The following is a 26679-nucleotide window of genomic DNA, read 5'->3' as shown; positions in this document are numbered from 1 at the left end:
AAAAGTTTTCAAACGTGAGTATTACAAACTAAAATCACGATTCTCTTGTGTTCAAATCACATTTGTTGAACTTCTGTAGAGTAAACCTTTGAATTGTTGAAGGTGCAAACTTGTCTGAATAGTTGTGATTGTGCTGTAAAAACACGTTTTATTGTGTATAGCTAACAGGGGAGCTCCAGTAACACACATACGTCTCCAACGTGGATTACATATACATCTTTAAGATAAAGATACTTACTAAATGTTTATTTAACACCTGACAGGCATTTTTTATAAGTATTGCAGATGAGCACATCACAACATAAAATAGACATCTGATACATCTGAATAGATCAGAATGGTGTGTGTGTGTGCTATAATGTAGAGTTCGCTGTTGACAACTCTCCTTATTTTACATGAACCTGAGCAATGTAAATAAACAAATCTACATAAAGTAACAAAACATAAGTTATCAATTTAATTTGTCCATTAGTACTGTTGATAAACTGAGGAACATTAACACATCAGCAACTACATTTAAATGTAGTATTGAACATAAGTCACATAGGTAACATATCTTAATGTTACAGGGACAGAAGAGCTCGTGTGTCTGTTTATCTGGTGGAGAGCGGCTGATGAAGGAATGCTGTCATCAAAGGCTTTGAGTCAGTATACTACAGAAATGAATAAAACATCTATTTAAATCTTAAGTTTGTTTCAAAGAGTTATTTCAGCACTTTTCTGATTCTTGATGGCTTTGCATTTGCTGCAGAGCTTTTGTGATGGAGCAGGGCCTGCAAGACACGGGTGTCATGTGTGGGGAAAACCTGAAACAAAAATATAAAGTAATATCATTTAGTTACTTCTAATACAGAAATCAAATGACATTGTGCTATTTAAATGAGTGCTTTTGTATTATGTTTGTGCATTTTTATAGGATCTGAGATGTCAGCATGCCAGGCGTGAGCACTGAGGATCCTGGACCCTTCATCACTTCACCGGCCCTTAGTGCCTCATCTGGGCCAGATGTTGCTGTGGTCTCTTCATCCTCAGTAAACCCAGAGCCAGTGAAACTTCTAGAAAAAGACCAAAAGCAGTGCACTTATTACAGGGACGATCCCCCTGGAGCTAAAAGCCTTGCTCAAGGACACACTGGTGGTGACGGTTACGGAGATCAAACCAGAAAGCCTACTACACTGCTAAAGTCAAAACGCTATGAGGGACATGATGGATGGCTAGGACAGGCGAAGGTGTTCACGCTGGTCAACTGCTTCATCAATATAAAGCTGCAGAACTGGCACACCTGTGTTGAGACGGTAGCAGATGTGGCGTTCACCTTCTGTGATCGTTAGAACAATACATTTGAATAAAGCTTTGTTTCATGTGTTGACTTTTATTCATTTCTTGTGATGTTTACTTTTATTAATTCTTTTACTCATTCATTCATGTTTCCGCTGTCAGTAAATAAAATTATTCACATCATAATCACATTGGCTGCATTTGTCTAATGTGTATTCATTCATGGCATGCGTCGCTATGTCATATGACAAGTTGCCTTTTGCTCGTTTTACTAAAACGATATAAAAAAAGTAATATAATTAAGTATTGCTCAGCATTTGTCATTATTATTGTAAGTGTCTGCTGGTGGGCTAGCAGTGCAGTTCATTCTGGGGGAAATCGTAATTTTTTTTATAGTGATACTTACATTTTTCGAGTATAAAATCAACAGTTTCCTCCAAAGGCGAGATCTTCGAGCAGCTGATAGACGTCTCTGAGCAGACATTACAAACACTGAGGGAAACCGCACAGGTCGGGCTGTGGAGTTACTGATGCTATGAGCTGTTACTGCACCGGTCACTCATCTGTTATTCTATTGTTTTATAATTGCATGGTGGTATATTTAACAATGAACAATCATAGTGATAAAACTAATGGGTTTGTGTACATTATATACAGAGGAAAAAAAACAATAACAGGGTTAGATATCTTGAATAAATCATAATGCATTCATTTTTATTTATTTTTTTGTTTTAGTTGTTGTTTCATAAGCCTGGCATGAAACAGGAGTTAAATTTAACAAGAAAAAGGGAAATATAAAGGAGATTTAGCCCACTTTTGCTTGTGGATGACATTTTTTGGCATATAAAATAAAGAAATTAACAAGAGATCACGATTTTGGGTTTTTGCAAGGATAAAAAAGGATGAAACTGTCAGATTAGTAGGGTTAAAATGTATTTCTTATACTATAATGACAAAATAAATGGGCAGCTGTTTCTTAAACAAGACCAAAAAAATGAGCACGTTTAAACCAATATACAGATGAATTAAACCTGTCACACGAGTTGTTGCGCTTGTGATATCGTCATGGCTCACATGATAACGTCAACATGGCGCATAAAGTGCGGATCGCATTCATACTTAACGAGATCTGGATATATAGTACCTACTCTTTTAGCGCTCGTTAAGTAAGTACTTATTGAAATTGAGTACCTACTCAATGAGTATGCGGTTCCGAACGCAGCCAATGAATTTAGCCCTTTGAAAGATTCAGTTCGAAGGCCGGTAAGCGCCCTCTGGAGGAAGAACACTGTATCGCATCTTTGGGACAGATACGGATAGGCTTCTGTGCATTTGTGAATCAAGGCCACGGAACGACAGTCTCAAAACATTCCACAGGTACAAAAGCGCATATTCAGGGGCATTCTAAGAAGAACACCAATGCAAAAGACTGTGCATTAAATTACAGGTGTGTAATTTGCACATAATTAAATGTGTGTGTGGATCTCTCGCGTGCATTTGTGGATTGCTTTGTGTGTGTGGATCTCTCGCGTGCATTTGTGGATTGCTTTGTGTGTGTGTGTGTGGATCTCTCGCGTGCATTTGTGGATTGCTTTGTGTGTGTGGATCTCTCGCGTCCATTTGTGGATTGCTTTGTGTGTGTGGATCTCTCGCGTCCATTTGTGGATTGGTGATTAACCTAACTAATACAAACAATGCAGTTCAATGCAGCAAACGCGGCTCATGCAGTCTTCACACAGACGAGCGCTTTAATCTAACGCTTAACGCCGTTGCAGAGACTTTCTGTTTGTTCCGGTCAGATCGCGAAACAAAACGCACAAAAACTGTTCCTGCTCTTGATGTACAACCACTGATGGTATTCGGTTTTGATGAGAGAAAAAATAGACCACGAGGGCAGATTAGAAACGAGAACTTCTGACAAGTTTAACAGACTAGACCTCACCAGGGATTAAGCAAAGTGTGCAAATCTATTTGCCTTTATTCACGTGAAAAATCTTTAGATGCAATAATTAAACGCAATTAATAAATTTAATTATAAACTCAGTATGTCTCATTTAGTTGGTAACTTTAAATTGGCCACAGTGTGAAATGACAAAGTCATTTAATAGAATATAACAGTATACTGATAACTACAAGCAGGTAAGCACTACAAGATGTTTTTGAAATCATTAGAGAAAACGACAAAATTACTTATTCACAAAATTACGTGTGTGAATAAGTGCTGTTTAAAATGGGCTTGCACCCGATCATATTCAGTAGAAGGTAAAAAACAAAACAAAATTCCCTTAAACTTTAACATCCCGCTCATGCCCATCGCCGTGATCATCTGTATAACGCTGGTTGTTTACCGTGAGTTCTGAACACTGCACCATGTGCTTATTTAAATCTTTTCGTTTCTACACATATTAGGCTACATATTCCTCATGTCTGAGGCAAGCCTGCCGAGTTTCAGTTGGAGACGCGCTTCGGTTCATGATGAAAGCGATTGCTTCCGCGACCTAGTCTACTTATTTATTTCTTATTAATTAAATACATGCAATTAACCGAAGAACCCTTTATTAAAATTAAGAGACAATTTGTACAAAACGAAAGAAAGGCTTTTTACAAAACAAAACTTAATATTAAACTAAATATAACCACCAAAATCATTTCTGACCCACTCGCATCTTTGCACTTATAGCCTATCATAATCAGATGAAATCTAAAAATAATATTATAATATTTAAACATAAATATGAAGAAAAAAAAAACATTGTTTAATGGCTACAACAAGTATAGTAAGCTACAGATTTATGTCATGTCTGAGCTGGATTTGAACGAACATCATTTTACCGGTGGGTTCACAGTAGCCTATATAAATGCATGCGCACTCGCCTTTCAATTATGCAATGCGTCGGCATAACATGTTTCTTTGTTTCATAATATAAGAATAATGTTGGGAAACTTGTGTCATGTGCTCTCTGCTTGATTTTTAATATTTATATCATGTTAACCAAGAATAGTACTTTAAAATGTATTTCTACTGAGTGCGCCATACAAACAGACACAGACCGGAAGTTAACTTCGGGCCAGGCGCGTAACCGTAGCAACGCGCGTGCGTTCGATGAAACCGACAATAACGGCCATTTAACGTCATCAACACTCGAGGTCACCAAACATGTACCGTAAGTACAGATTTATATCACACTTTTTAATATAAAAAGCCATTTTTAAGCTATGTTGTTGTTTATTAAAATCTGTTTTAATCTAAAACTTCGTTTGACGTATAACGTTACTAGTTGAGGAAGCAGAAGATGAACCATACGATCCGTTGTTTCTTCCACTGTCGAAATGTGAACCTAAACTGCGAGGCCGGGGGTTCCTCCGGCGCATGGGCGATGTGCTCAGATTCCCCTGGCTTTCAAACAAGTCACCCGAAGTGAGCTTACAAGTTTGCTATCCTCTGCTTTCTATTCGTTTATTGAGATGAACGCATCAAAATTCCTTGGATTAATGAAGTAACGTCCGATTGCATGCTTTTACCTTTTACCCAGGACGTCGAAGCACTTCATCAACGGCTGCTGCCCTCTTTTGCAGGCAGATGCGTAGAGAACAACGACTATCTGTCTTTACAGGAGATTCTCAAGCATGTAAGATCTCTTCTCTTTCATATGACCAGTTTTAAAATTCTTAATCCATGCTCATAGCCTGACAAGCCAGACCCACATCGAGATGTTTGGCAGATGTGCGGGCAGATTAAATTTGCTGCCGCAGGGTGCGTCTAGATTTCTAGGCTACCATGCTCAGGTTTGGGAAGGTTACTTTTAATATGTATTTCACAACAAATTACAAAATACATGCTTTAAAAGGTAATTTGCAATGTATGTCGTTAATTACACCCGTTTAAAAACGTTAGAATGCTTTGGGATACTAATAAGACATCTAACACGAAAGGACCACCAAACGTTGGACTTGGTTTTCCTCTGCATATTATTTTAAACAAAAATATTTTTCGAAACAAAACATGCTCAAGAAGCCAGAACGATGCTGCATCCATGTTGGGAAGAGGTAAAATATATAACATTTTACAGTATAACAGCATATAAATGAGGGAGAATTGTTTTTATTCTGATGCTGCATTTACATTCTTTCACAAAGTAAAAATCTATCTATCACTTTTTATATTGAACATAGTCATTTTGAGTGTGTTTTTTCCCCAAATCAGCGACATCATCCTAGATTTTTTGAAAACATTTAGGCCTAGTAGTTTTGATCAGGAGTGAGGTTGATTAACAGATTTATGCAAAATAAAAGTTGAAAGTATTTATCTGATACATTTTGACAGCAGTTTTAGTGGATACTTTCATCCCAAAAATAACTAAAATTATTATATATTTTATATTATTGCACACCAACTGAAATATTTCAGGTCTTTTATTGTTTTAATACTGATGATTTTGGCATACAGCTCATGAAAACCCAAAATTCTCAACAAAAAAAAGCATATTTCATCCGACCAATAAAAGAAAAGTGTTTTTAATACAAAAAAAGTCAACCTTCAAATAATTACGTTCAGTTATGCACTCAATACTTGGTCGGGAATCCTTTTGCAGAAATGACTGCTTCAGTTTGGCGTGGCATGGAGGCGATCAGCCTGTGGCACTGCTGAGGTGTTATGGAGGCCCAGGATGCTTCGATAGCAGACTTAAGCTCATCCAGAGTGTTGGGTCTTGCGTCTCTCAACTTTCTCTTCACAATATCCCACAGATTCTCTATGGGGTTCAGGTCAGGAGAGTTGGCAGACCAGTTGAGCACAGTAATACCATGGTCAGTAAACCATTTACCAGTGGTTTTGGCACTGTCAGCAGGTGCCGGGTCGGGCTGAAAAACGAAATCTTGATTCCCTGCCCTTGATAAAACACAGTGGACCAACACCAGCAGCTGACATGGCACCCCAGACCATCACTGACTGTGGGTACTTGACACTGGACTTCAGGCATTTCTTAATGGCATTTGGCATTTCCTTCTCCCCAGTCTTCCTCCAGACTCTGGCACCTTGATTTCCGAATGACATGCAAAATTTGCTTTCATCCGAAAAAAGTACTTTGGACCACTGAGCAACAGTCCAGTGCTGCTTCTCTGTAGCCCAAAGTGGCTTGACCTGGGGAATGTGACACCTCTAGCCCATTTCCTGCACACGCCTGTGCACGGTGACTCTGGATGTTTCTACTCCAGACTCAGTCCACTGCTTCCACAGGTCCCCCAAGGTCTGGAATCGGTCCTTCTCCACAATCTTCCTCAGGGTCCGGTCACCTCTTCTCGCTGTGCAGCGTTTTTTGCCACACTTTTTCCTTCCCACAGACTTCCCACTGAGGTGCCTTGATACAGCACTCTGGGAACAGCCTATTTGTTCAGATATTTCTTTCTGTGTCTTACCCTCTCGCTTGAGGGTGTCAATGATGGCCTTCTGGACAGCAGTCAGGTCAGCAGTCTTACCCATGATTGCGGTTGTGAGTAATGAACCAGGCTGGGAGTTTTTAAAAGCCTCAGGAATCTTTTGCAGGTGTTTAGAGTTAATTAGTTGATTCAGATGATTAGGTTAATAGCTCGTTTAGAGAACCTTTTCATGATATGCTAATTTTTTGAGCCAGGAATTTTGGGTTTTCATGAGCTGTATGCCAAAATCATCAGTATTAAAACAAAAAAAGATCAGAAATATTTCAGTTGGTGTGCAATGAATCTAAAATATATGAAAGTTTAATTTTTATCATTACATTAAGGAAAATAATGACCTTTATCACAATATGCTAATTTTTTGAGAAGGACCTCTGTGTGTGTGTGTATATATATATATATATATATATATATATATATATATACAATTGGTTGCTAGGCAGCGTGGGGGAGAGGACGCTGGCGTTGTCTGTTCGCCGCTTCTCCACCCACAAATCATGTTACTGTACTATTAGATTTTGATTTTATTTGATTTTATTTTATTATGTTTGTGACTAGCCTAACAGTCAGAGCTACAATTGGGACTGTTGTTGATTGCTGGCAGTCACTGAGACGACTTTGTTCGTCGCTTCGCCGTTTTCCACCGCTTCTCTGATGTTTATGTTTAAATTGCCGCGGTTGGTTCTGGTTTGAAGGACATTTGATGTTGCTCGCCGCGGCTGCTCACTGGTGGTCTCCCTCAGGCTTGAGCTGCTTGGTGGCTGAAGTTTGCAACGGGCTAGCGTCATCCGGGCCAGCGTCATCGGCGTCCGGCATGATGTTGGGATGTTCCGCTTCTCGGCTGCGCCGCTGTTCCGTCTTGCATTGCGGCCGTGGAGCGGCTTGGACTTCTGCGCGGACCCTGGTGTGTCCACAGAAGTGCCCGGAAAAATGTTCTGCCTCCTGCATGGTGCTGCGGTGGTCCCTATCGTCTGAATCGTCATAAAGACCCATCATCTGGTCTTCAGCTGTCATGCCTCGACAACATCATCAGGACACTGCCGCTAGGAGAAATTTAAAACATGGAGTGGACCACAGTGTGCTGCGGAGCTAGCAGAGACTACCACCATCAGCTGTTTTCTGTTCACCATCAGCTCTGTTTCTGTTCACCATCAGCTCTGTTTCTGTTCACCATCAGCTCTGTTTCTGTTCACCATCAGCTCTGTTTCTGTTCTGTTTTCTGTGTTGGTTGATTGTTTGTAGTATTCTATATTTTTACTTGTTTTTTTGTTATTTTTTTTCCCTTTGTTGCACTTTGAGATTCTTCGGAATGAAAAGTGCATTATAAATAAAATCTATTATTATTATTATTATCCACAACTTTCCTGTCAGTCTTAGTGGGCGTCGCCATGACACTCGATACTTCCGGTTGACGGTATCTCAGTTCCGGTTTAGCACACATAAGTTATGCAGCGTTCACACCAGACGCGAGTGACGCGAATAAATAGCTATTCGCGCAAAGTTGGACGCGTGAACATTTTGAGTCCATTTGCTTTATTCACGTGTGACATTCACAACACAAAAGACGCGAATTTGCGTCATGGGAGGGGCTTCTGCCAGGCAGCGGCAGTCAGAAGGAAGGCTGCTCTCGCCGGGGTTAATGAGCGCTGAGCGCCTGGGTCTCACACATAGACTGTAAAAAAATATGGACGTAGTATCCATGACGTCACCCATAGGATTCTGATAAGCCGTTCTGAAGCTTAAAGGGGTACTTCAGCGCTGGGAAGATGAATCTGTATTTAAACTGGGTCATCAATGCAGTAGAAATGTGAAATTATTTTTGAATTTGGTGTCTTCTAGACTGAGAAAAGACAGAAAAAGTATTTTTGTCCCATGGGGATGAAAGACTACATTTCCCCGAATGTTTCGCTGCCCTGTGAGGCCATTCCCAACGCCACCAACTTGATTACTGTGACTGAGTTAGAGAAGACACTACAATTAAAAACTGAACGTGTCTGTTCAATATAATGAGTGAGTCACCGCGCGAGTATCACAGCACTGAGCACTAACTGCACGAGTGATGAGAGCTGAGGTAATCACGACTACACTCGCGGCATACATTCACAACGCGAGTTCAGTCTGGCGCGTTTCAGTTCATGCCTTTGCAAGCTTAACTTTCATAGAAATTAATTTGAGAAGTTAAAAGACTTACATTGCTCACCATAGCTCCGTTTAAATGAGTGCCTGTAGCTGCGAGCTGAGCTCTCCCTGCAAGCTGAGTGTGATCTCCATCCCCCATGCGCGGATTCAAAACATGCGGAAATGGCTCCTTCTGCTGGCTGTAGTCTTTAGCCTTTGGGCAAACATTCCTCCTATGATGCAAAAATCATCAATTTGCATCATAGGAGGAATTTTTCCAGAAATAAAATGCATAAATCTCTTGTCTCAGGGAGATATGAGGAGGGAAAGCACAATCATTTGAATATACTCCAGGGTTTCTACTGATACAAAGCCATATGCTAATCGCTGAAGTAACCCTTTAAAGTAGGGGCGAGTTGGGCATTGCCATCTTGTGAGCGAGTCATCGCGTGTCACTCCCGGATAACAGAAAATGGGCAAAAAGGCGGGATGGGGGCGGAGCTACGGTGACGCAATAACTATAGATGGCGGATAAATGCCTATCCACCTGTAACCACGCCCTTAATTATGCAGAATTTTAAGGCTTTATATAAACTAAACGAATGAGTTAGAAAAAAATTCACCCCCCTCACAGTTGTCATGAAGGTCAAAATTAGCCGTATAGGCAAAAACCACAATTTGTACCAGGCTGTAAACATGTTTTTTTTCTGCTGTAAAGTTGGGCACTTTAACATGGGGCTCAATGAGATTCTTCTCCCTTCTGGAGCCTGCCTCTAGTGGCCAGTTGAGGAATTGCAGTTTACATTACTTCCGTATTGGCTTCAAGAGAGATCGTGGGAGGTTGCCGCTTGGTCTCACACCTCCGAAACATTGCTTCCATAAACCATGCAATATAAACGGACCCGTTTGACATGTTGCCTATCACCATACGCACTCCATTCAATGCCCAACGAGCTTCAAACAAACTCAAGACATGTGATGTAGAAGTAATATTTGTATTTTAATATTTGTAATTGTTGAAATGTTGTTCATGTCAGACATTGTCAGTAGACTTTTTTTAATCAACATGAAAATAGATGCATGAACTTCAATGAATTTTGCATTGTAATAAAAATGAGCATTTCATTGCTGTAAATGTAATTATTTAGTTTATATATTAGTTTAAACTATTTAAAATACTGCAGTAAAAGTGTATAATTTTTGCAAGGGTATGTTTATTGTTTTCAATAATTTACAGATTTAATGTGTAGCAAGACCGCTCTAACAGCCTAACGTTTCTTTCCAAATAGGCAACTGCACTCCTGCGGGACCCAGCACAACCGAGTGCGGCACAGGATCATATTTGATGGGTGAATGCGTATGCGGGCGGCAAGATATTATTGTGTGCGAGTTGCGGGAAAATACAATTATTTTGCGGGACTTCCGCAAAGTGGAAATGTATAAAAAAATAAAATAATTAGTTTGAAACAACTAAACCTTTATTTATAATAAAATAAAACCGATTTACAGGCGCATGGACGGAAGGTAACTCTCGCGTGGTTTATAGCCTACCAGGTGAGTGCATTATTATCGATCCGTTATGAACGATATTTTGAATAGATTATCAGACGCACTTTCATTCTCTCGTCTGCACTGGCTCATTTGTGTTCACAGAGATCGCAAAGAACAGCTTTCAGTTTAGCTCTTAATTCAAAAGTCCTCATATTTGGAGAAATATTGACATCACGTTTGCAAAATATTTCGTCATACAGAATACCATTTCTATTCATTTCTATATTATTTGATATAAAAGAGTTAAAACATGCGCAGACCTCTCTCTGTGTCTCTTCTTAATGATATGCATCGGATATCAGTCATCAGGCGTTCATTCGCCCTCTGATCTGTCAGTCTTTTGATATTGCTCAACACCGCCCTTGCATGACGCGCTCCCTGTCTCGGACATTTCCTCATTCTGGCTCTGTGAAGAACGAGTCTGTTCTACATTTCTACGCGTGAACTAAGAAGCTAACAAACACACAATAACTATGGAATAAGGTTTTTGTGTGATTGTTCATGTGATTTCGGCTATTTTATATCAATAATGGATGTTTACATTATGACTGCTAACAGGTGTAGTGATTAGGTCCATATAAAATGATAAATATAACATATTTTAACATCGAGTTTTGATTGATATTGCAGATGCTACGAGTCATTTAAGTTGATCATCGCATCAAATCAGCTGGTACACGGCACGACTGTTTGCACCGCGAGCCGGCCGCGATCACACAAGCTTTCGTGTTAAACACAGACACCAGAGCTTTCAATGTTGCTGCTATAGCTTCAGATACAAAAAATAAAGAAAAAAATGTGTGCAAATGATTTGTTGAAAAGCAGAGAACTGGTAAATAGTTAGATAACAGGGAAATAGACCATCTACAACAGCAACAGTCACTAAAATAACTACTCAATGGTAGGCTGAGGCTCATTTAAAAATGATGGTAACTGTTTGTAGACTAGCGCTACATCTACTAGACCAAGGTTAGGCATTTCATGTATTGCTATCTCCTGAATTAATGAATCAGTCCCTCAAGGCTCAATCATCATGTTAACTATGTCTGAATCCCAAGCAATTTACTAGCGATGCCATAGAAACGCTTCGGCTTTTGCCACCCGGGAGAACGTTTATTACCGTTGTGACGTGACGTCATGGTGAATTGTCCTATAGATCGAGGCCAGACCGAACTGCCCGACCTAAACACTTTGTGGGCGGGGCTAAATTCGGCTGGCATCCAGGCTACCATAACACATTTTCAAACATTTATTTTAGCATTAATTGTAAAAATCCATTCCAGTGAGATTTTTAAGCACTATATAAATGCCTCATTCATTCATTCATTCATGTTTAATTTAAATAAATGACAAAGTAATCACTTTGGTAATCTAAAATATTTTTTGGATGTAACTAATTTGTTTAAAATCCAAATATAATGAAGTACATTTACTTGAATTTTGTATATCTTAAATGAGCAACAAGTTACATGTATTTGTTCACTCCTCAACCCTGTCTATGCTTTATCTCGTGCTTTCTTTAGATGGACATAGATGATAGAGACTATGATGGCAACACTGCAATGCACAGAGCTTGTGAAATAGGGAACACTTCAATGGTATTGCAATTACTGGGTCTTGGAGCAACATACCAAATAACAAACCGTTTTGGTTACACACCTCTACATCTTGCCATAAAAAACAAGTAAGTGGTTGGAATAAATTAATTTAAAGGGTCAGTTCACCAAAAAATGAACTTTATGTCATTAATAATGACTCACCCCAATGTCGTTCCACACCTGTAACACACCTGTAACTTGCATAGTGTGCAAGTGTACACACACTACACTGTCCATGTCCTGAAAGGTAATAAAAAAAATCATCAGAGTAGTCCAAATGTGACATCAGTTAGTTAATTAGAATCTCTTGAAGCATCGAAAATACATTTTGCTCCAAAAACCCCCACAAAACTCTTGTGAAAAACTGAATTTTATTCAGCATTTCTCTTCCAGGTTTGTTTTCAATCCTCAAATAAAGATTTGAACGGTTATGAATCAGCGTATCGATTCAGAATTCGTATCACCAATGTCACGTGATTTCAGTAGCTTGGCAGTTTGACGCACGATCTGAATCACGAATCAATAAGCTGATTCATAACAGTTTGAATCTTTATTTGAGGATTGAAAACAAACCCAGAAGAAAAGACAATGCTGAATAAAGTCGTCGTTTTTGTTATTTTTGGACCAAAATTTATTTTCGAAGCTTCAAGAGATTCTAAACTAACTGATGTCACATATGGACTACTTTGATGATGTTTACCTTTCTGGACATGGACAGTATAGTAGTGTCCATACACTTTCAATAAAGGAACAAAAAAAGCTCTCGGACTAAATATAAAATATCTTAAAATGTCTTCAGAAGAAGAACAGAGATCTTATGGGTGTGGAATGACATTAGGGTTAGTCATTTAATGACATAAATTTCATTTTTGGGTGAACTAATCCTTTAAGTAGCCTATATTTCATTATTTTACACCATTACCTTACATATGCCAGGCACTATGACACGATCAAGTTTTTGATACAGCATGGAGCCACAGTAACTCAACATCCTGTGCGAATGGCCATGGACCTTATCAAGTCAGTCTTTCAAACAACAAATTAAATAGCCAGTTTGCTGTGGACATTTGCATTCAACTGTTCTCTCATATTTAGGGCAGTTCGGGCTAAAGACTATAGGCTTGTTTATGCATGGCACTTGGCTGGTACAGACATGAACCAGCGTGATTACAACGGACAGACTGCTTTACATGTAGCAGTGGAGAAGAGGAACGAACTCATGGTGTCCAAACTTCTTCAATGTGGCGCTTCCCCAGAGGTATAATAAAAACAGAATTTTGTTAACATACTGTATATAGTGTGAACATTATGAATGCATAATCTGTTTTTTGTAATATTTCTTTTTTGTTTAAATTTAAAACTTTTTTTTTTTTTACTATTCTGACTTGTTAAACTAATATGTCAAATATTTAACGCTTATGCTCTCCTGTAGCTATAGCACCCCCTTCCCCTGCTGGTCAAAATGACCCAAGGCCCTAAAATTATTATTAGGGTTTTCCATGTGGTTGATGTCCAATGTCACTAGCTGAGCAGAAATACTTAATCGTGTTTCACTTGCTCCCCTCAAAGTTGCATTGTATTGTCTCCTTAGCATTTGATGGCCCATATATCACATTTTTCCGTTCATGTAGGCTGTGTGCACGGCTTGTTAAAAATGGTGGGTGCTATTTCGCATGCATTCTACCTGTCAGCGTACACTTTTGTGACTGGTAGTTCCTATTATGCTGGGTTAATCCCTACAATGAAGTATTCGCCTCTTACAGCATAACATGCTCTAAACACCTCTTAAGTATGCAGAATAATATAAGTGCTTTTTTTTGTAATCGCAGCTTTGAATGATTACATGTTCTTGGCATCTGTAATCATAATCACGATTAGATATTCAATTCATTGTGCAGCCCTACTCTAAATTACTAGACTTTATCAATGATTTAATTTAATTCTTCACATTCTTTTAACTTAAACACAAAACAACTCCATAACATGCAAAAGCTTGTTAAAACTGTTCAAAGTTGCACATTAGGAAAAGGACGTAACCATGTCTTGAACATTGGGGACGGGATGGACGATAGTTTATTTTTATAAAGCATAAAGAAACAGAATATAATCATTTTGGAACTATTTGCAAATAATATTTTCATTAAACATTTAAACATAAACATTGAGTTCATTAGTGGTCTAGTGGTAGAATTTTTGTAAACTGTGTCGAAGGTTACAGGTTCTAATCCACCAACATAAAGTTTACCTCTTCATTAAAATCAAAGATGTTCATCAATGATTGCATATTAAGAGCATGGGCACATTTGTGTGCATTTTGTTTTGTGATTTCACCAGAAAGAGTCCCCACATTGGCATATAGAATGACACGCTCGTCTATGTAGACTGCCCGAGCCAAAAGAGAACGTAAACCCTGCCCATCTAAATAATTTTGACATTGACAAGTGCCGTTAGACCTGAGGCAGACCAGACTAAAAAAATGTTATTTTAAAGGGGTCATATAAGGCCATTTTTGTGATTCTTTAGTGTCTAAATGAAAAGTTTGTAATATACTTAATTAAAAATTCTCCTTGGTATTGTAAGCAAACACTAATTTTACCTGGACAAAAACAGCTCTGTTTTCACCAAGCCATTTCAGTGCATACAACTTTAAATGATAATGAGTTTTGTTCACCCCGCCCCTCTGTTGTGTTGCCCTTGACAACCGTTGCCGTATGAACTTAAAGGTGGTATGAACTGGCTTATATATATATAATGAAAGATTATATTATATAATCTAAGATTATAAAAGATTATATTCTGTTTCTTCCGCAGTGAAATAAAGCGAACTATATTAAAAATAAATGTAGTATCACACGTTCCTAATATTAGGATCCGAAGGAAGCATATGCAGCGACTGTTCTTCCACAATATCTTGCTATCTTCTTCAACATGTTTATTGCTGCTGGCTAGCATGATCCGATGAGTCGGTGGGCGGGGCTACTGAATTACATGCGCTTATTATTCTGTAGAGCAGGGGTCGCCAACTGGCGGACTCCGGTCCGGATCCGGACCGCGAGATGCATCCATCCGGACCGCGAAGCCTTTTGACACACTGAAATAACTAAATGCCTAATGCGTTTTAAAATAAATAAATAAATAATCACATTTATATCAGGCAGCTCAGTAGAACCGTTTTTCCTGTGTTGCCTATGTCGCGCATTTCCTATGTCGCGCGCATTATGCGCGAGCTCAGTTTTGAATCGACTCCTGACAGAAGAACTTCACGATGAGTGTATCTCTTGTAGCACAGGGTGGAATCAGTATGTACATGGAGGATTTGAGGGAAATATAATATAAATGTAATACATCGTGCAGCTCTTCTGTCAGAAGTCGATTCAAAACTGAGCTTGCGCGTATGTGAGCGTCCAGTGTGAGATCCTGAGACGCGCCCATGAGCTTCAGTCCGGTGTGCGGCTACGTTACTATGCTCACTATATGTTTAGACGCGCAGTGAAGAGACTGAAGAAGGCGCGCAAAACAGAGGCTGAATCAGAAATTGGCCCCTTAACCCTCATCCACTATTCCCTACGTTAGTCCACTATTACAGTTCACTTGAAGGAGTGAATGAAAACGAGTGCGTGAAGTCGGACAGCTGTTGTGTGTACATCGGCTGTACACTCGTTATTGCGGTGCAACATGTGAGTACACTCAAACATGTCCACTGTGACATGTCCACGCCACTACAAATGGCTGTCCCCTCAAATAATGCCCTATTTAGGGTATAGGGGCGATTTCTGATTCAGCCATACACATTTTAAAGACCCCTTTATCCTCAGCAGTCTGAGGTAAGGACGCAGAAAATAAATGAGCCAATTTCTCACATGCACTGAAGTTCAGACAATGTAGCTATATTCACTTTTTTATTATTATTATTATTTTATTTTTTTGGAACAAGGAATGTTTATGCTTCCATTCCATCTTTAAGTTCAACTCAGCTCAGCCTTTTGAGAGGTTATTTACGTTTTTCTGGATTTAAAGGAACAGTTGAAATAAAGAGATAAAATATTTTGTGGACTTTTTCATTTTTCCAACACTGGTGGCACCTTATTTTTGCCTGTTTGTGTTTCTGGATGATATTGCAAATGATTTTTTACCAGTGCAATTTGAAGCACAGAGAGAGCAGTGCTGAAGATAGCCTCTACCTAACTAAATGTAGGCTATACATGTGAATGAACATAACATTATGTTATGAGATTTCTGTTTTGTTTTTTTAACCAGGAGGGTTTGTGTTCATTGATTGTTACTGTTTATCTCAGTTCAGCAGAAAAAGCACTTTAGTTGCTAGTAATGTTGAAATTAATGTATTTTCAGTGCAGATTTAGAGATGAAGGCATTTTTTCATTCATCATATTTTTGTCAGACATGGCTACTGGTTGAATTAGATATTTTGTACCAAAGCAAACAGAATAACCTCAAAATTAAATACATTTTTTGAAGGATTACCTATGTTTGCTTTAAAAAAATGAAAAGACATACTTTATCTATATGAGAACATATTATATTTTGTTCAATAAAGACATTTTAATCTACACTGATTTCTTTAGTCTGGCAAAAAGACATCGATTCATGTTTTTAGGTATATAACTGTCCGGACCTCGGCCGGTGAGAAGGTTTTTTTTCTGGACCCCAAGCTATTTTAGTTGAAGACCCCTGCTGTAGAGGCTTGTTTCGTCGCACGATCACGTTAGGATGAAGCACATGATCGTTTTCTGGGCCTGGTGTCTATAGAAGCTTTTCTTTGACTAACAAGGATGTTTTTTCAGCTCTGTAACTTACAGGATATTCTTATATTACCATGACCTTTTATATATCAAAGCTCAAGCGAAAGTAGATTTCTCAATTCATCACCCCTTTAAGTTAGAAAATAGGAAGAAATTCTCAGTTAAGAAGAAATTTATTCTTAAGAATTTTTTGTGAATCCGGCCTCTGGTCTACAGTCAAAAGTGCAGTATTTGTGTCTTATATGTGCAGTAATATGCACCTATTTGCGCCGCGGTGCACACCACACATACACTCTGCACTGCGCAACTAGCTTTTAAAGGGAATGGGTGATAAGACTCTGATTGGGTTATTGCACGGTATGCCCAAAACACACCCATGACTCATTAAGAGACTAGGTACAACCCTTCTGGACCATATGCCTGGACTACACAGACCATTTTTCCCATCGTTAAACTAACGTGTGTTAGTTGTGTATTCAGTACTCGGAAGTGTATTCGGACACACGTCCTAAGTGCACCTGCGTCATGCACTTCAGATCATGCACTCAGTTCGTTAAAATAGGGCCCTGGGTGTCACTGCCAACCCCTTGTGGAAAAAACATATAACATGATATTGACTTCTGCCACTAGATTGCTTTATAGCTCTATATGGAGCTAACAAACTGTTCCTCTGTGTCCTGAAGTCAGTTTTTTTTCTTCATTATGCATCTAAAAATAAAAATAGACTAATTATATTTGACTACCCCATTACAATAGTCACTTTAAAAGTAAATGCTATCATACAAATACACTTGTTGTAGGTTTACAAATCTACTTATGGCACATGTCCAACAACAAATATTTTATTATGTATATTGACAAAGTTCTGCATTGTAAACGTGTTAAAATCTAACCTCTTCATATTTGTAGTCTGCAATGTGATTGATTTTTATTTAAAAAAAAAAAAGAAAAAGCTTTGCCCCAGTTATATGACCCCCCCAATTAATTGTAATGGGAATTCCTCGGTGTGCATGTATGCATGTGCATGTCTCATGTCTTCATTTGTGGTGTGTGGAGTTTACTTTTTTTGACAACTCTATTTCACATTCATACCTATTTTGGTCCAAATGATGGGATGGGAGTGCTACTATTTTTATTACAACCACATAAACTCCTCGAATCCAGTAAAAATGTTTGTGTATTTCGAGATTAAGTGTAACAATAGTCCTAAGGTATTGGACCACTCCGATTAAAAGCATTTTTTTAAACATTTTTTAAAGAAAATTTAAAGAGAGCATAAGACTGTCAACATCCAACATGTATAATTTGTCTTTTCCCTACCAGATTGCTGATATTTGGGGAAGGACAGCAGCAAGTGAAGCAAGAAAGAATAACCTGCATGACATATTGGTGCTCTTCAACCTTCCTATTTGAAACTCACCCTTCAGCATCTCTTTTCAGTCTGCTGTGTAGAAACTCAAGTCGGACCAGTTGACATCAGGTGCAAAAGCACAATCAGTTCAATCCCCCCTTAATGATTAAACAAAAAACAACTCAAACAAAATGTATCATTTATTTAAAATGCAATAAAGCTCAAACTAATTCAGGGTCTGTTTGAGTCTGGTAGAACATTCTTTCTTGTACAATTAAGTGTACACATTGAGTGGTCAGTAGGGGTTGAACGACTTCAGATGTTTCTTAAGTGGACATTTATTTGAGTAAAGTCAAGTCAATGTCGACTAGTCGCTGATGACATCATTAATGAACAAAATTGTGCACAGTTACTTATTTGTAATTTTGTTGGAAACAGGAGCAATCAGCGACAAGTCGATGTCAAGCTTAAAGCGTCATGGCAGAGCATTAAAGTCGACTAGTGAACTGTGCAACCCCTAGTTGTAAGATCATCTTTAATATCTTTTGGTATCTTTGCATGTACATTTTGTATTATCCAGAACAAGTTGCTGTTTTTTGTTGTTGAGTTTAGTAGACATAGCTGGCGGTAAAGAGGGACTGTGTCGATGCTTGGTCAGCCTGGCCTGAGGGTTTGTATTCGCCTTTTGATGCAAGACTATTAATCTGAAAAAGAAACAAAGAAGCATGAACATATGGCACTTTATTTGATATGGTAGACCTATAAACTGACAACACGATAGCTGCGTTTCTACTTTTGGGCGAAAGGCGGTGTGCTAGTGCGTGCCAGGGCCAGTCGTGTTTCCACTGCCACTTCAGGGGCTTGATCGGGCCTCTTCCGGGCCAATGGCCAGGGTTTTTTGGCCTGTAGGATACCTTGGTCCAAAGTGGGCCAGCTCGGTGTTGAGGTGTGTTTAAAAACAAAGCTCATCTGTTTATCTGAGACAGCAGCACTGCAGATAATTTCATTCAGCTCAACTCATTTTCAGACAGCAGTGAGTGTTAATAACTTCTGTTTGTAATCTGATGTGATTCTGATCACTGTAATATTTATATGCGATGCAAAAGACTGCACAATTATAGTCCATTTCTATAGTAAATATTCCTATAGCTACCATTCCTATAGTAAATATAATAAATACGACTGCTTGCAGAAAGCAGACAAGCTGTTTCTCTGACTGATAATATAACTATTGGGGTTGTCACTGGAGAGAGTGTACTTTTGGTGGGAAATTTGTTGAAATGATAATTTCGCTAGTTTCCAGTGATATCTTTCTGATTCGTTCCATTTGTTGGTGAAACGATGGATTTGCGTGATGTTGTTCCAGAGATGCGTGTTACAGGAGGGTTTTAGTGAAGCTACAGGTCTGGCTATTTGCCCAGCCTGGCCCATTGAAAACCCTGGCTCGCACTGGACAGCGGAAAAGCGGCTAATGAGGCACGATATTTCCCACATGCAGTATTTTAAGTTTGACATTGGTTACCTTCGCACGTGTGACGAAGGCATCCTGTGCAGCCTTCTTGTTCGCTGCTTGTCCCTTCCATGCAGCAAGAGCTGAGGCCTGGAGGGCACGGCCATAAGAGAAGCTCAGTTTCCAGGGTCTGTGCAGGGGAAGCTGATTCATGGCATTCAGATTCCGAGAGGCCTCCTCCTCACTTTGACCACCAGAGAGGAAGCAGATGCCTGAGAACCAGAAGAGATGTTCAAGGATTGAAGAGCACTTAAATGGACGACTTCCTCTAATGACCTGGCGCTGACTGACACACCTGGTACAGCAGCTGGCACAGTGCGTCTGAGAGCAGTTACTGTTGCCATGGCAACCTCCTGAGGGGTGTACTTCTTGGTGCAGGAGTGTCCAGCGGTGACCATGTTTGGTTTGAGCAGAGTTCCCTCCAGATACACATGGTGGTCAGAGAGAGCCTTGTACAGAGCCGACAGGACCTTGGTTTGCAATTAGTTGGGAGTTATTTTCAATGGATAATTTTGCATTGCTCTGCTTTAATCGTTTATTCTGGAAGGACGCTTACCTTCTCAGTGACGTACTGGCACCGTTGCAGGTCATGATCTCCGTCTGGGAGGATCTCAGGCTCTACAATGGGAACCAAACCATTCTAAAGGAATTGAGGAAGAATTAATCAGAAGAAAAGATCTTCTAGCCAGTTATAGAAACAAAATAGACAAATGGCACGCTGGCTATCAAGTGTTCAGTCATGTAAAGGCTGTTCATGAACAATAAGTAGGATCACATGAGCCAGCCGCATTCTGTTGGACATACCTGTTGGCAAATGCTGGCATATCTGGCAAGAACGTTAGCATTTTCAGCAATTGCGAGAGCAGAGGGGCAGCTCTCAGAGATCTTAAGTACACAGCGCCACTTGGCAAAGTCACAACCATCCTTCTTGTACTGGGCACAGCGTTCAGACAGACCATCCAATCCTGAGTGAAACAGATCAGGCAAAAATACCTTCCTTTAAAAGGGGTCCTATTATGCTTTTTAACGTTTTCAACTTAAAGGTGCTATTGGTGATCTGGGAAATGCTAACTTCAGCCTGCTGGCATCGAAACCATACGATCCCACCCTCCCTGCGAATTGCTGCCCAAAGCCACGCCTCATTTGTTTGACCCTCCTAAGGCTGACAAACTTAAACTGTTCCTGAACATTCAAACCCAAACGTTTATCTGTGTGCTGCACATTTTATGGAGAACAGCTTGTTTTCTGTACAGCTTGCTTTTGTACAGATGGTTCACCGCTCCTTAGGAAAATGACCCATGGTTTTGTGATCGATAAATGTTTGTATTACCATAGTTTTCCAAAAAATACAATTAAATGGTGGATAGCACCGTATCTATAATGTATAATAAAATGACACACACAAAAAAAAAAAAACACTCTAAAACGTACTGGTGAATCTCTGGCTGCAAAGTCTTTCCATGAAATCAGTTCTGCACACTTTGAATTGAAAATGTTTTTTTTTCAATGAATACATTTGGATTTATGAAAAATACATTTGGAAATCCAAATGCCATTCAATGTATTATTGAAATTATTTATTGCATTATTGGTATTAATAATTAAACTGTTTATTGATTTTATATTTTTAAGTAATCACAGTATAGTTAAATAATTAACATTTCTAGGCTTTGTGGGTCTCGGCTTAATGAAAAAACATTCCCTTCATGCAAATGACATGAGACTTTTCCAGTACTTCCCATCATACTTCAAAACAATAAAAGTACTAAAGTTTGCTATAATAGTAATTTAATAATGTAAATAATTATGGCAAATGAGCTCTTCAGCCAGGTACTGGTTATAATGGTAATTTCATGCCATTTTCATTTGAAAAGTGCTTGTTTATCAAAAGGTGGCATGAATCGTCCACTATGCATGGCATATTTTCCATGTAATCTTCATGAATAAAAAATGTATGTATTCTTTAAATTTAATTTTATTTAAGTGTAATGTTGTTGTGAGGTTGATTTGTGAATGGATTTCGTTTGGATTGTAGTCGGAGATATTGGGCTATATAAGCAAAATGTGTTATTTTCCAAATGTTTGTCTGGAAATTTTTATTTTAAAGGGTTGCATTTTGCATGTCCTGTACAGCCAGTCATCTGCCTGTTTAAGCGATGAACTGTGCTACTTGTGGTTGTTTTATGAGATGTAATGTACATTACAATCCTGCTGACCTGCACTACAAAACATTTAACCGCTAGCACCAGTGCTATGTGCAAACAAAATTAATGTACAGCCCTGGTTAACACTGCCAGGCTCTGAATCAGGCTCAAATTGGTTTGAAATGGACACCATCATCAATATTTACACTAGAGAAGAACTTATGCAGTTATGAAGGGGAAAGATATTTCCCAAAAATGCTAGGTGGCGCCAATCACAATACACTGGGCCAGCGAACCAATCACAGCACATTTAGTTTTTTGGAAGGAGGGGCTAAATTGAAATTGGCATGTTTGAGCCAGACTCGAGAAAGAGGGGCTATAATATAAAATGTGTGAAAAATAATGCATAAATCAAGCATGAAGGCATATTCTAGAACACCCCAAAAACAAATCAAGACTTTGTTAAGGGGCATATAGGACCCCTCTAAAATGGATACAAGTCAGGATAGATTACTGTCATGTTAAGAAGTATTTGAGTAAAAAAGTTACCCTGCCTGGTTGTCTCTCCATCTGTACCGGCCAAGCCGGCTGTGCCTTTGTCCACCTTTGTGCACAAAAACACAAAACTTTCATTTAATAACATCACTGCCAACATTAGTGAGAAGATCTTACGTTTGCAGCTTTGCACACCATTCATTAACTACATCATGAGTAAAAACATGTTTAACTAGGAAAATATCTTCAAAAATGCACCAATATCTCACCTTGATGCCAACTACGATGCCCTTGTCCTTGATGACTTTTGGAAACAGAACTCCTTTGTCTGATTTCTGGTACAGAGTTTCATGGAAAAAGATGACACCACCAATACTTTCAGAGATAGAGGTGTCTACAGAGAAGAGCAGGTCACGGAAACTACGACGGTTCTCTTCAGTGTTCTTCCTCCAGAGGGCGCTTACCGGCCTTCGAACTGAATCTTCCAAAGGGCTAAATTCATTTTGTTTTCTGATCATTTTAAGTCTTTAAAAAGATTTCTGTAACTGTTGGTCATTACTAGGCTCAGTACTAACGCAAGTGCTGTGCCAAGTGTGAGACTGAACAGGGCAGGCACGTGCAGAGGGGGAGCTTTGGGTGCTCGAGCCCTAGCCCTTTTTCAAAATAAATCAAAAGTGCCCCTCTCAGACAAATATCAATGATATATATATATATATATATTATTATTATTTTTATTTTTTTTAAATGAGCAAAAGATTAATCTGTGCATTGACTTTTTTTTTGCTGTTCTGATGATAAGGATGACAATTCTGAAGAGGAGATCAGTTACCTATGCAACTTTAAACCACCACCACCGCCAGACCATACCATGGTAGGACACTAATGTAACTATCCATCATTTTTTAACATAACCTAGGCTATCTTTGTATTATTGTTGTTCATGGTTCTGATTGCTAATAGATGGATGACAGATCTGACATTGAAGAGGAGATAAATTACCGATGCAGATTCAACACATCACCAGACCATACTGTGGTAGGAGACTGCTAGTCAAATATTCTCAGGTTTTACCATATGGGATATCTTTTGACTACAGTTGTTCATGGTTATATGATTGTAAGGATGATGAATTGGAGAGTGCAGTGGAGAACTGGGACCAGCACAGCACAAATGATACAGTCACAGATCATTCCATGGTAAGGAAACTACATGTTGAACCCTGGATTAATATTGAGGAATTAAGATACATTGGGAGGTGATTTCTGCTTGTACAGAATACAAATTAGACACATCTGTCTGTCTGTGTGTTTAGGATGAAGAATCGGACAGTGAGAATTATGAACTGCAAAACTGTTCTATGACTCCACCTCAAGACCCCACAGTAAGATTGCGCACCATAAGCATTAGCAATTCTTATGCAGTTTGTTAGCAGTGACAATATTCTTTTTTCATGTCATCTTCCTAATCTTTGCTCTTTTGCATATCAAGGACAATACATGTGACAGCGAAACGAGCAACAATGTAGAAAATGTGGCAAATTTGCTTTTGGTAAGATTTATAGTAATAATGATTTGTTATTTAGATAGTGAATCGATTTCAAATTCCCATTAATTCATTATAACTCACATACTCTAATAATATATAGTATATATTATAATATGTAATATATTATTAAATTAATATATTATAGTATGTAAAGTATTGTTTTGATTTAATTTTATCTATGTTTGTATGAGTATGAGAATAAAATTGATATGTTAACAAAATCATTTGAACTGGCAGTATTTTATTTTTCACAATTCTTGTAGATGGATGCTGCAGCAGGTGGTGATGCACAAGATTACAGTGGAGAGAAGCCAAACTCAGTAAAAGAGAAGATCTACCCCAATGCTAAGATTAGTCATGAAGAATCCTTATTGTCAATTTTATGTTATGCTCTTAGGCACACCACAACAAAATCTGCCCTTAGTGATTTACTAGACCTAATCAATTTACATTGTCCAGAAGGAACTAATGGAGTACCCAGTAGTTTATATAAATTTCTTAAAACATTTGATTGCAACTCTTTTGAAATGATGTACATCTGCCCCAAATGTCATCATTACTTTGGTAATGAGATCCCAGCTTGTTGTGCCTCATGTGGTTCTGAACCTGGGGATAAGAACTCACTTGTTAAATCAGGTGACATTTTTATGAAAGTATCCATTAGAAAACAATTGGAAGAAAAGATGTTAGATTCAACATTTAGAGCAGCGTTGGATTACAAATGGACTAGGGGCAAAAGCAGTCCAGACAGTGTCCAAGATATATTTGATGGTGCCATGTATAAATCTGTCGGTCCCCTGAATGACCCAGACCAGTTGAACCTTTCACTTACTTGGAATGTTGATGGTGTCCCCATTTTTAAATCATCTCCCTTCCACATTTGGCCAATCCAAATCATAATCAATGAACTCCCCCCAGATATGAGAAGCAGACATGTGCTGCTGGCTGGTTTGTGGTTTGGTCCTTCTAAGCCCAAAATGAATTCTTTTATGCAGCCATTTGTCGATGAGTGCATTCAGCTAGAGCAGGAAGGTCTAACAGTAATGCACAGCGGACAAAGCTTGAATGTCCGTGTGTTTAATCTTGTCTGTGTGTGCGACTCTGTTGCTCGTTGCACTGTCCAAAATATTAAGCAATTTAATGGGGAACATGGATGTAACTGGTGTTATAAGAAGGGAGAAATTGTTGCCAAGGGAAATGGTTTCACTAGGGTATATAGTTCACAAAGTGGCGGTGATTCAAACACACGCACGCACAACCAGCATCTTGATGATGTGAGAACAGCAGTTAAAACAGGCACATGTGCTCGGGGAGTCAAAGGGCCATCACCTTTAATGCTTTTAACGTTTTTTAATATCATACTAGGATTTTCTTTTGATTACATGCATGGGATTTTACTGGGTGTATGTCGGCAATTGACAACTCTATGGTTTGATACAAAGTACCATGGAGAGAGTTGGTATATGGGAAGAGAAATCATGGCCATTGACAAACGGCTCCTTGAAATCAAGCCACCAGTTAATATAACAAGACCTCCACGATCTATAAAGATACGCAAGTTCTGGAAGGCCTCAGAATACAGGAATTTTCTTTTGTTTTATAGTCTTCCATGCCTGAGTGGCATTTTACCACGCCAATTCCTTGAACACTTACTGTTACTTGTACAAGGAACGTATTGTCTGTTAAAAGATAATATTTCTTCACATGACATAGATGCAGCTGAATATCTGCTGAAAACTTTTGTGAGCCGTTTTGAGAGATTGTATGGCAAATGTCATGTCAGTTTCAATGTGCACATTTTAGAGCATGCTGCACAATCTGTCAGAAACTGGGGTCCACTATGGTGCCAGAGTGCTTTTATTTTTGAAAGTCACAATGGCAACTTGCAAAAGCTCTTCCATGGCACACAGGCAGTTCCAGAGCAAATTGTCAATGCATTTTTTCTTTTTCAAAGTGTTCCAAGACTTTTGACAAGTGTTTACAACAATAGTATTAATCCACTAAGCAAGGACTTTGTTGAGCGGATGTTACAAACTTGCCAAAAACTGCATAATTAAAACAAATGTAATCTTCCTTGGTTCACCAGTCATAAGACCACCAACACCCAGAGAGGCATATCTTCTCAGCAATAATGGCATTAATGTTCACCAGTGTGCATTTTATGCAAGGGCTATAATTAATGGAAACAGAGTTCATTCAAAAACAAGCACAACACTATCTAGAAGAATTAACCATGCAGTTCTTACAGAAAACGGGGCAGTGGCACTGGTGAGGTCATTTGTTGATGTGGGGCTTGACACAGGCTACACATTTATCGATCCGGTAAGTACAGCCAAATTTAGCATGGTTAAAGACAGACAAACAGGGACTATTGTCTCAGGGATAGTTAAGGAGTGCTGTATTTCTAGTGATGTCAAATTAATCAAGTGCACTGAAATCAAAACAACTTGCGTTTACTTAAAAAATGTGTCTGGAGTACTTAATTTACTTTGCATTTAACCTAACAAATGGGAAGTTGACTGAATAGTCATGTATTTATAGTAATGTACTGTATGGTACAGTAATTTCTACATATTTAGTCATTTCTAGCAAGTGTTTTGAGTTTTTTAATTATTTATATTCGTATACTTATTATATCATTTTGTTTAGCATTTTGTTAATCTATTCAGTATGTATTAAAGTTTATAGGCCAGCTGATTTTTTTTTTAATTGTGAAGGTATCAATTGTCCTTGTTGATTGGGCAGTTTAACCTTCAATGCATTTTTTTGAAATAGTTCAAAACTGTGGACTGGATTATAGACATGATTGTATTGTAAGACTTACGGTAAACTAAGTTATTCATTTTGCAATATGCTGTTTTCCTAAATGTTGATACAAATGAACAGAAATGCTACA

General features: G+C 38.7%; 2 protein-coding genes and 1 long non-coding RNA gene across 3 annotated transcripts; 2 read left to right on the top strand and 1 right to left on the bottom strand.

Annotated features, from left to right (window-relative positions):
* Positions 1 to 4397: 4397 nt before the first annotated feature.
* Positions 4398 to 18328, top strand: LOC137093162 (L-asparaginase-like). Its single transcript, XM_067457905.1, has 7 exons — positions 4398 to 4442; positions 4557 to 4696; positions 4812 to 4907; positions 11904 to 12064; positions 12915 to 12998; positions 13074 to 13236; positions 18062 to 18328. Exons 1-7 carry the CDS (start codon positions 4436 to 4438, stop codon positions 18149 to 18151), a joined length of 741 nt encoding a protein of 246 aa, XP_067314006.1. The 5' UTR covers positions 4398 to 4435; the 3' UTR covers positions 18152 to 18328.
* Positions 18272 to 22771, bottom strand: LOC137093163 (fructose-bisphosphate aldolase B-like). The gene is made up of 7 exons (XM_067457906.1): positions 22508 to 22771; positions 22293 to 22347; positions 20404 to 20564; positions 20156 to 20239; positions 19895 to 20069; positions 19612 to 19811; positions 18272 to 18793 (listed from the first exon to the last, which is right to left on the bottom strand). Exons 1-7 carry the CDS (start codon positions 22754 to 22756, stop codon positions 18698 to 18700), a joined length of 1020 nt encoding a protein of 339 aa, XP_067314007.1. The 5' UTR covers positions 22757 to 22771; the 3' UTR covers positions 18272 to 18697.
* A 215-nt stretch (positions 22772 to 22986) lies between these two features.
* Positions 22987 to 26050, top strand: LOC137093164 (uncharacterized). The gene is made up of 6 exons (XR_010908403.1): positions 22987 to 23109; positions 23199 to 23273; positions 23360 to 23434; positions 23551 to 23619; positions 23727 to 23786; positions 24047 to 26050. It is a non-coding gene; the product is annotated as an uncharacterized lncRNA (long non-coding RNA).
* The last annotated feature ends 629 nt before the right edge of the window (positions 26051 to 26679 follow it).

Source organism: Pseudorasbora parva, chromosome 11, assembly GCF_024679245.1.
Source record: "Pseudorasbora parva isolate DD20220531a chromosome 11, ASM2467924v1, whole genome shotgun sequence".
In the NCBI taxonomy this organism is placed as follows: Eukaryota; Metazoa; Chordata; class Actinopteri; order Cypriniformes; family Gobionidae; genus Pseudorasbora; species Pseudorasbora parva.
This window is presented reverse-complemented; position numbering and strand designations above follow the sequence as displayed.

Coding starts and splice junctions, on each gene's coding strand:
- LOC137093162 (XM_067457905.1), top strand. Junction 4,697..4,811: donor TTTCAAACAAGTCACCCGAA/GTGAGCTTACAA, acceptor CCTTTTACCCAG/GACGTCGAAGCACTTCATCA. Junction 12,999..13,073: donor ATGGCCATGGACCTTATCAA/GTCAGTCTTTCA, acceptor TCTCATATTTAG/GGCAGTTCGGGCTAAAGACT.
- LOC137093163 (XM_067457906.1), bottom strand. CDS start 22,756: ATGATCAGAAAACAAAATGAATTTAGCCCTTTGGAAGATTCAGTTCGA. Junction 20,070..20,155: donor GCCAGTACGTCACTGAGAAG/GTAAGCGTCCTT, acceptor TTGCAAACCAAG/GTCCTGTCGGCTCTGTACAA. Junction 19,812..19,894: donor TGTGCCAGCTGCTGTACCAG/GTGTGTCAGTCA, acceptor TCTGGTTCTCAG/GCATCTGCTTCCTCTCTGGT.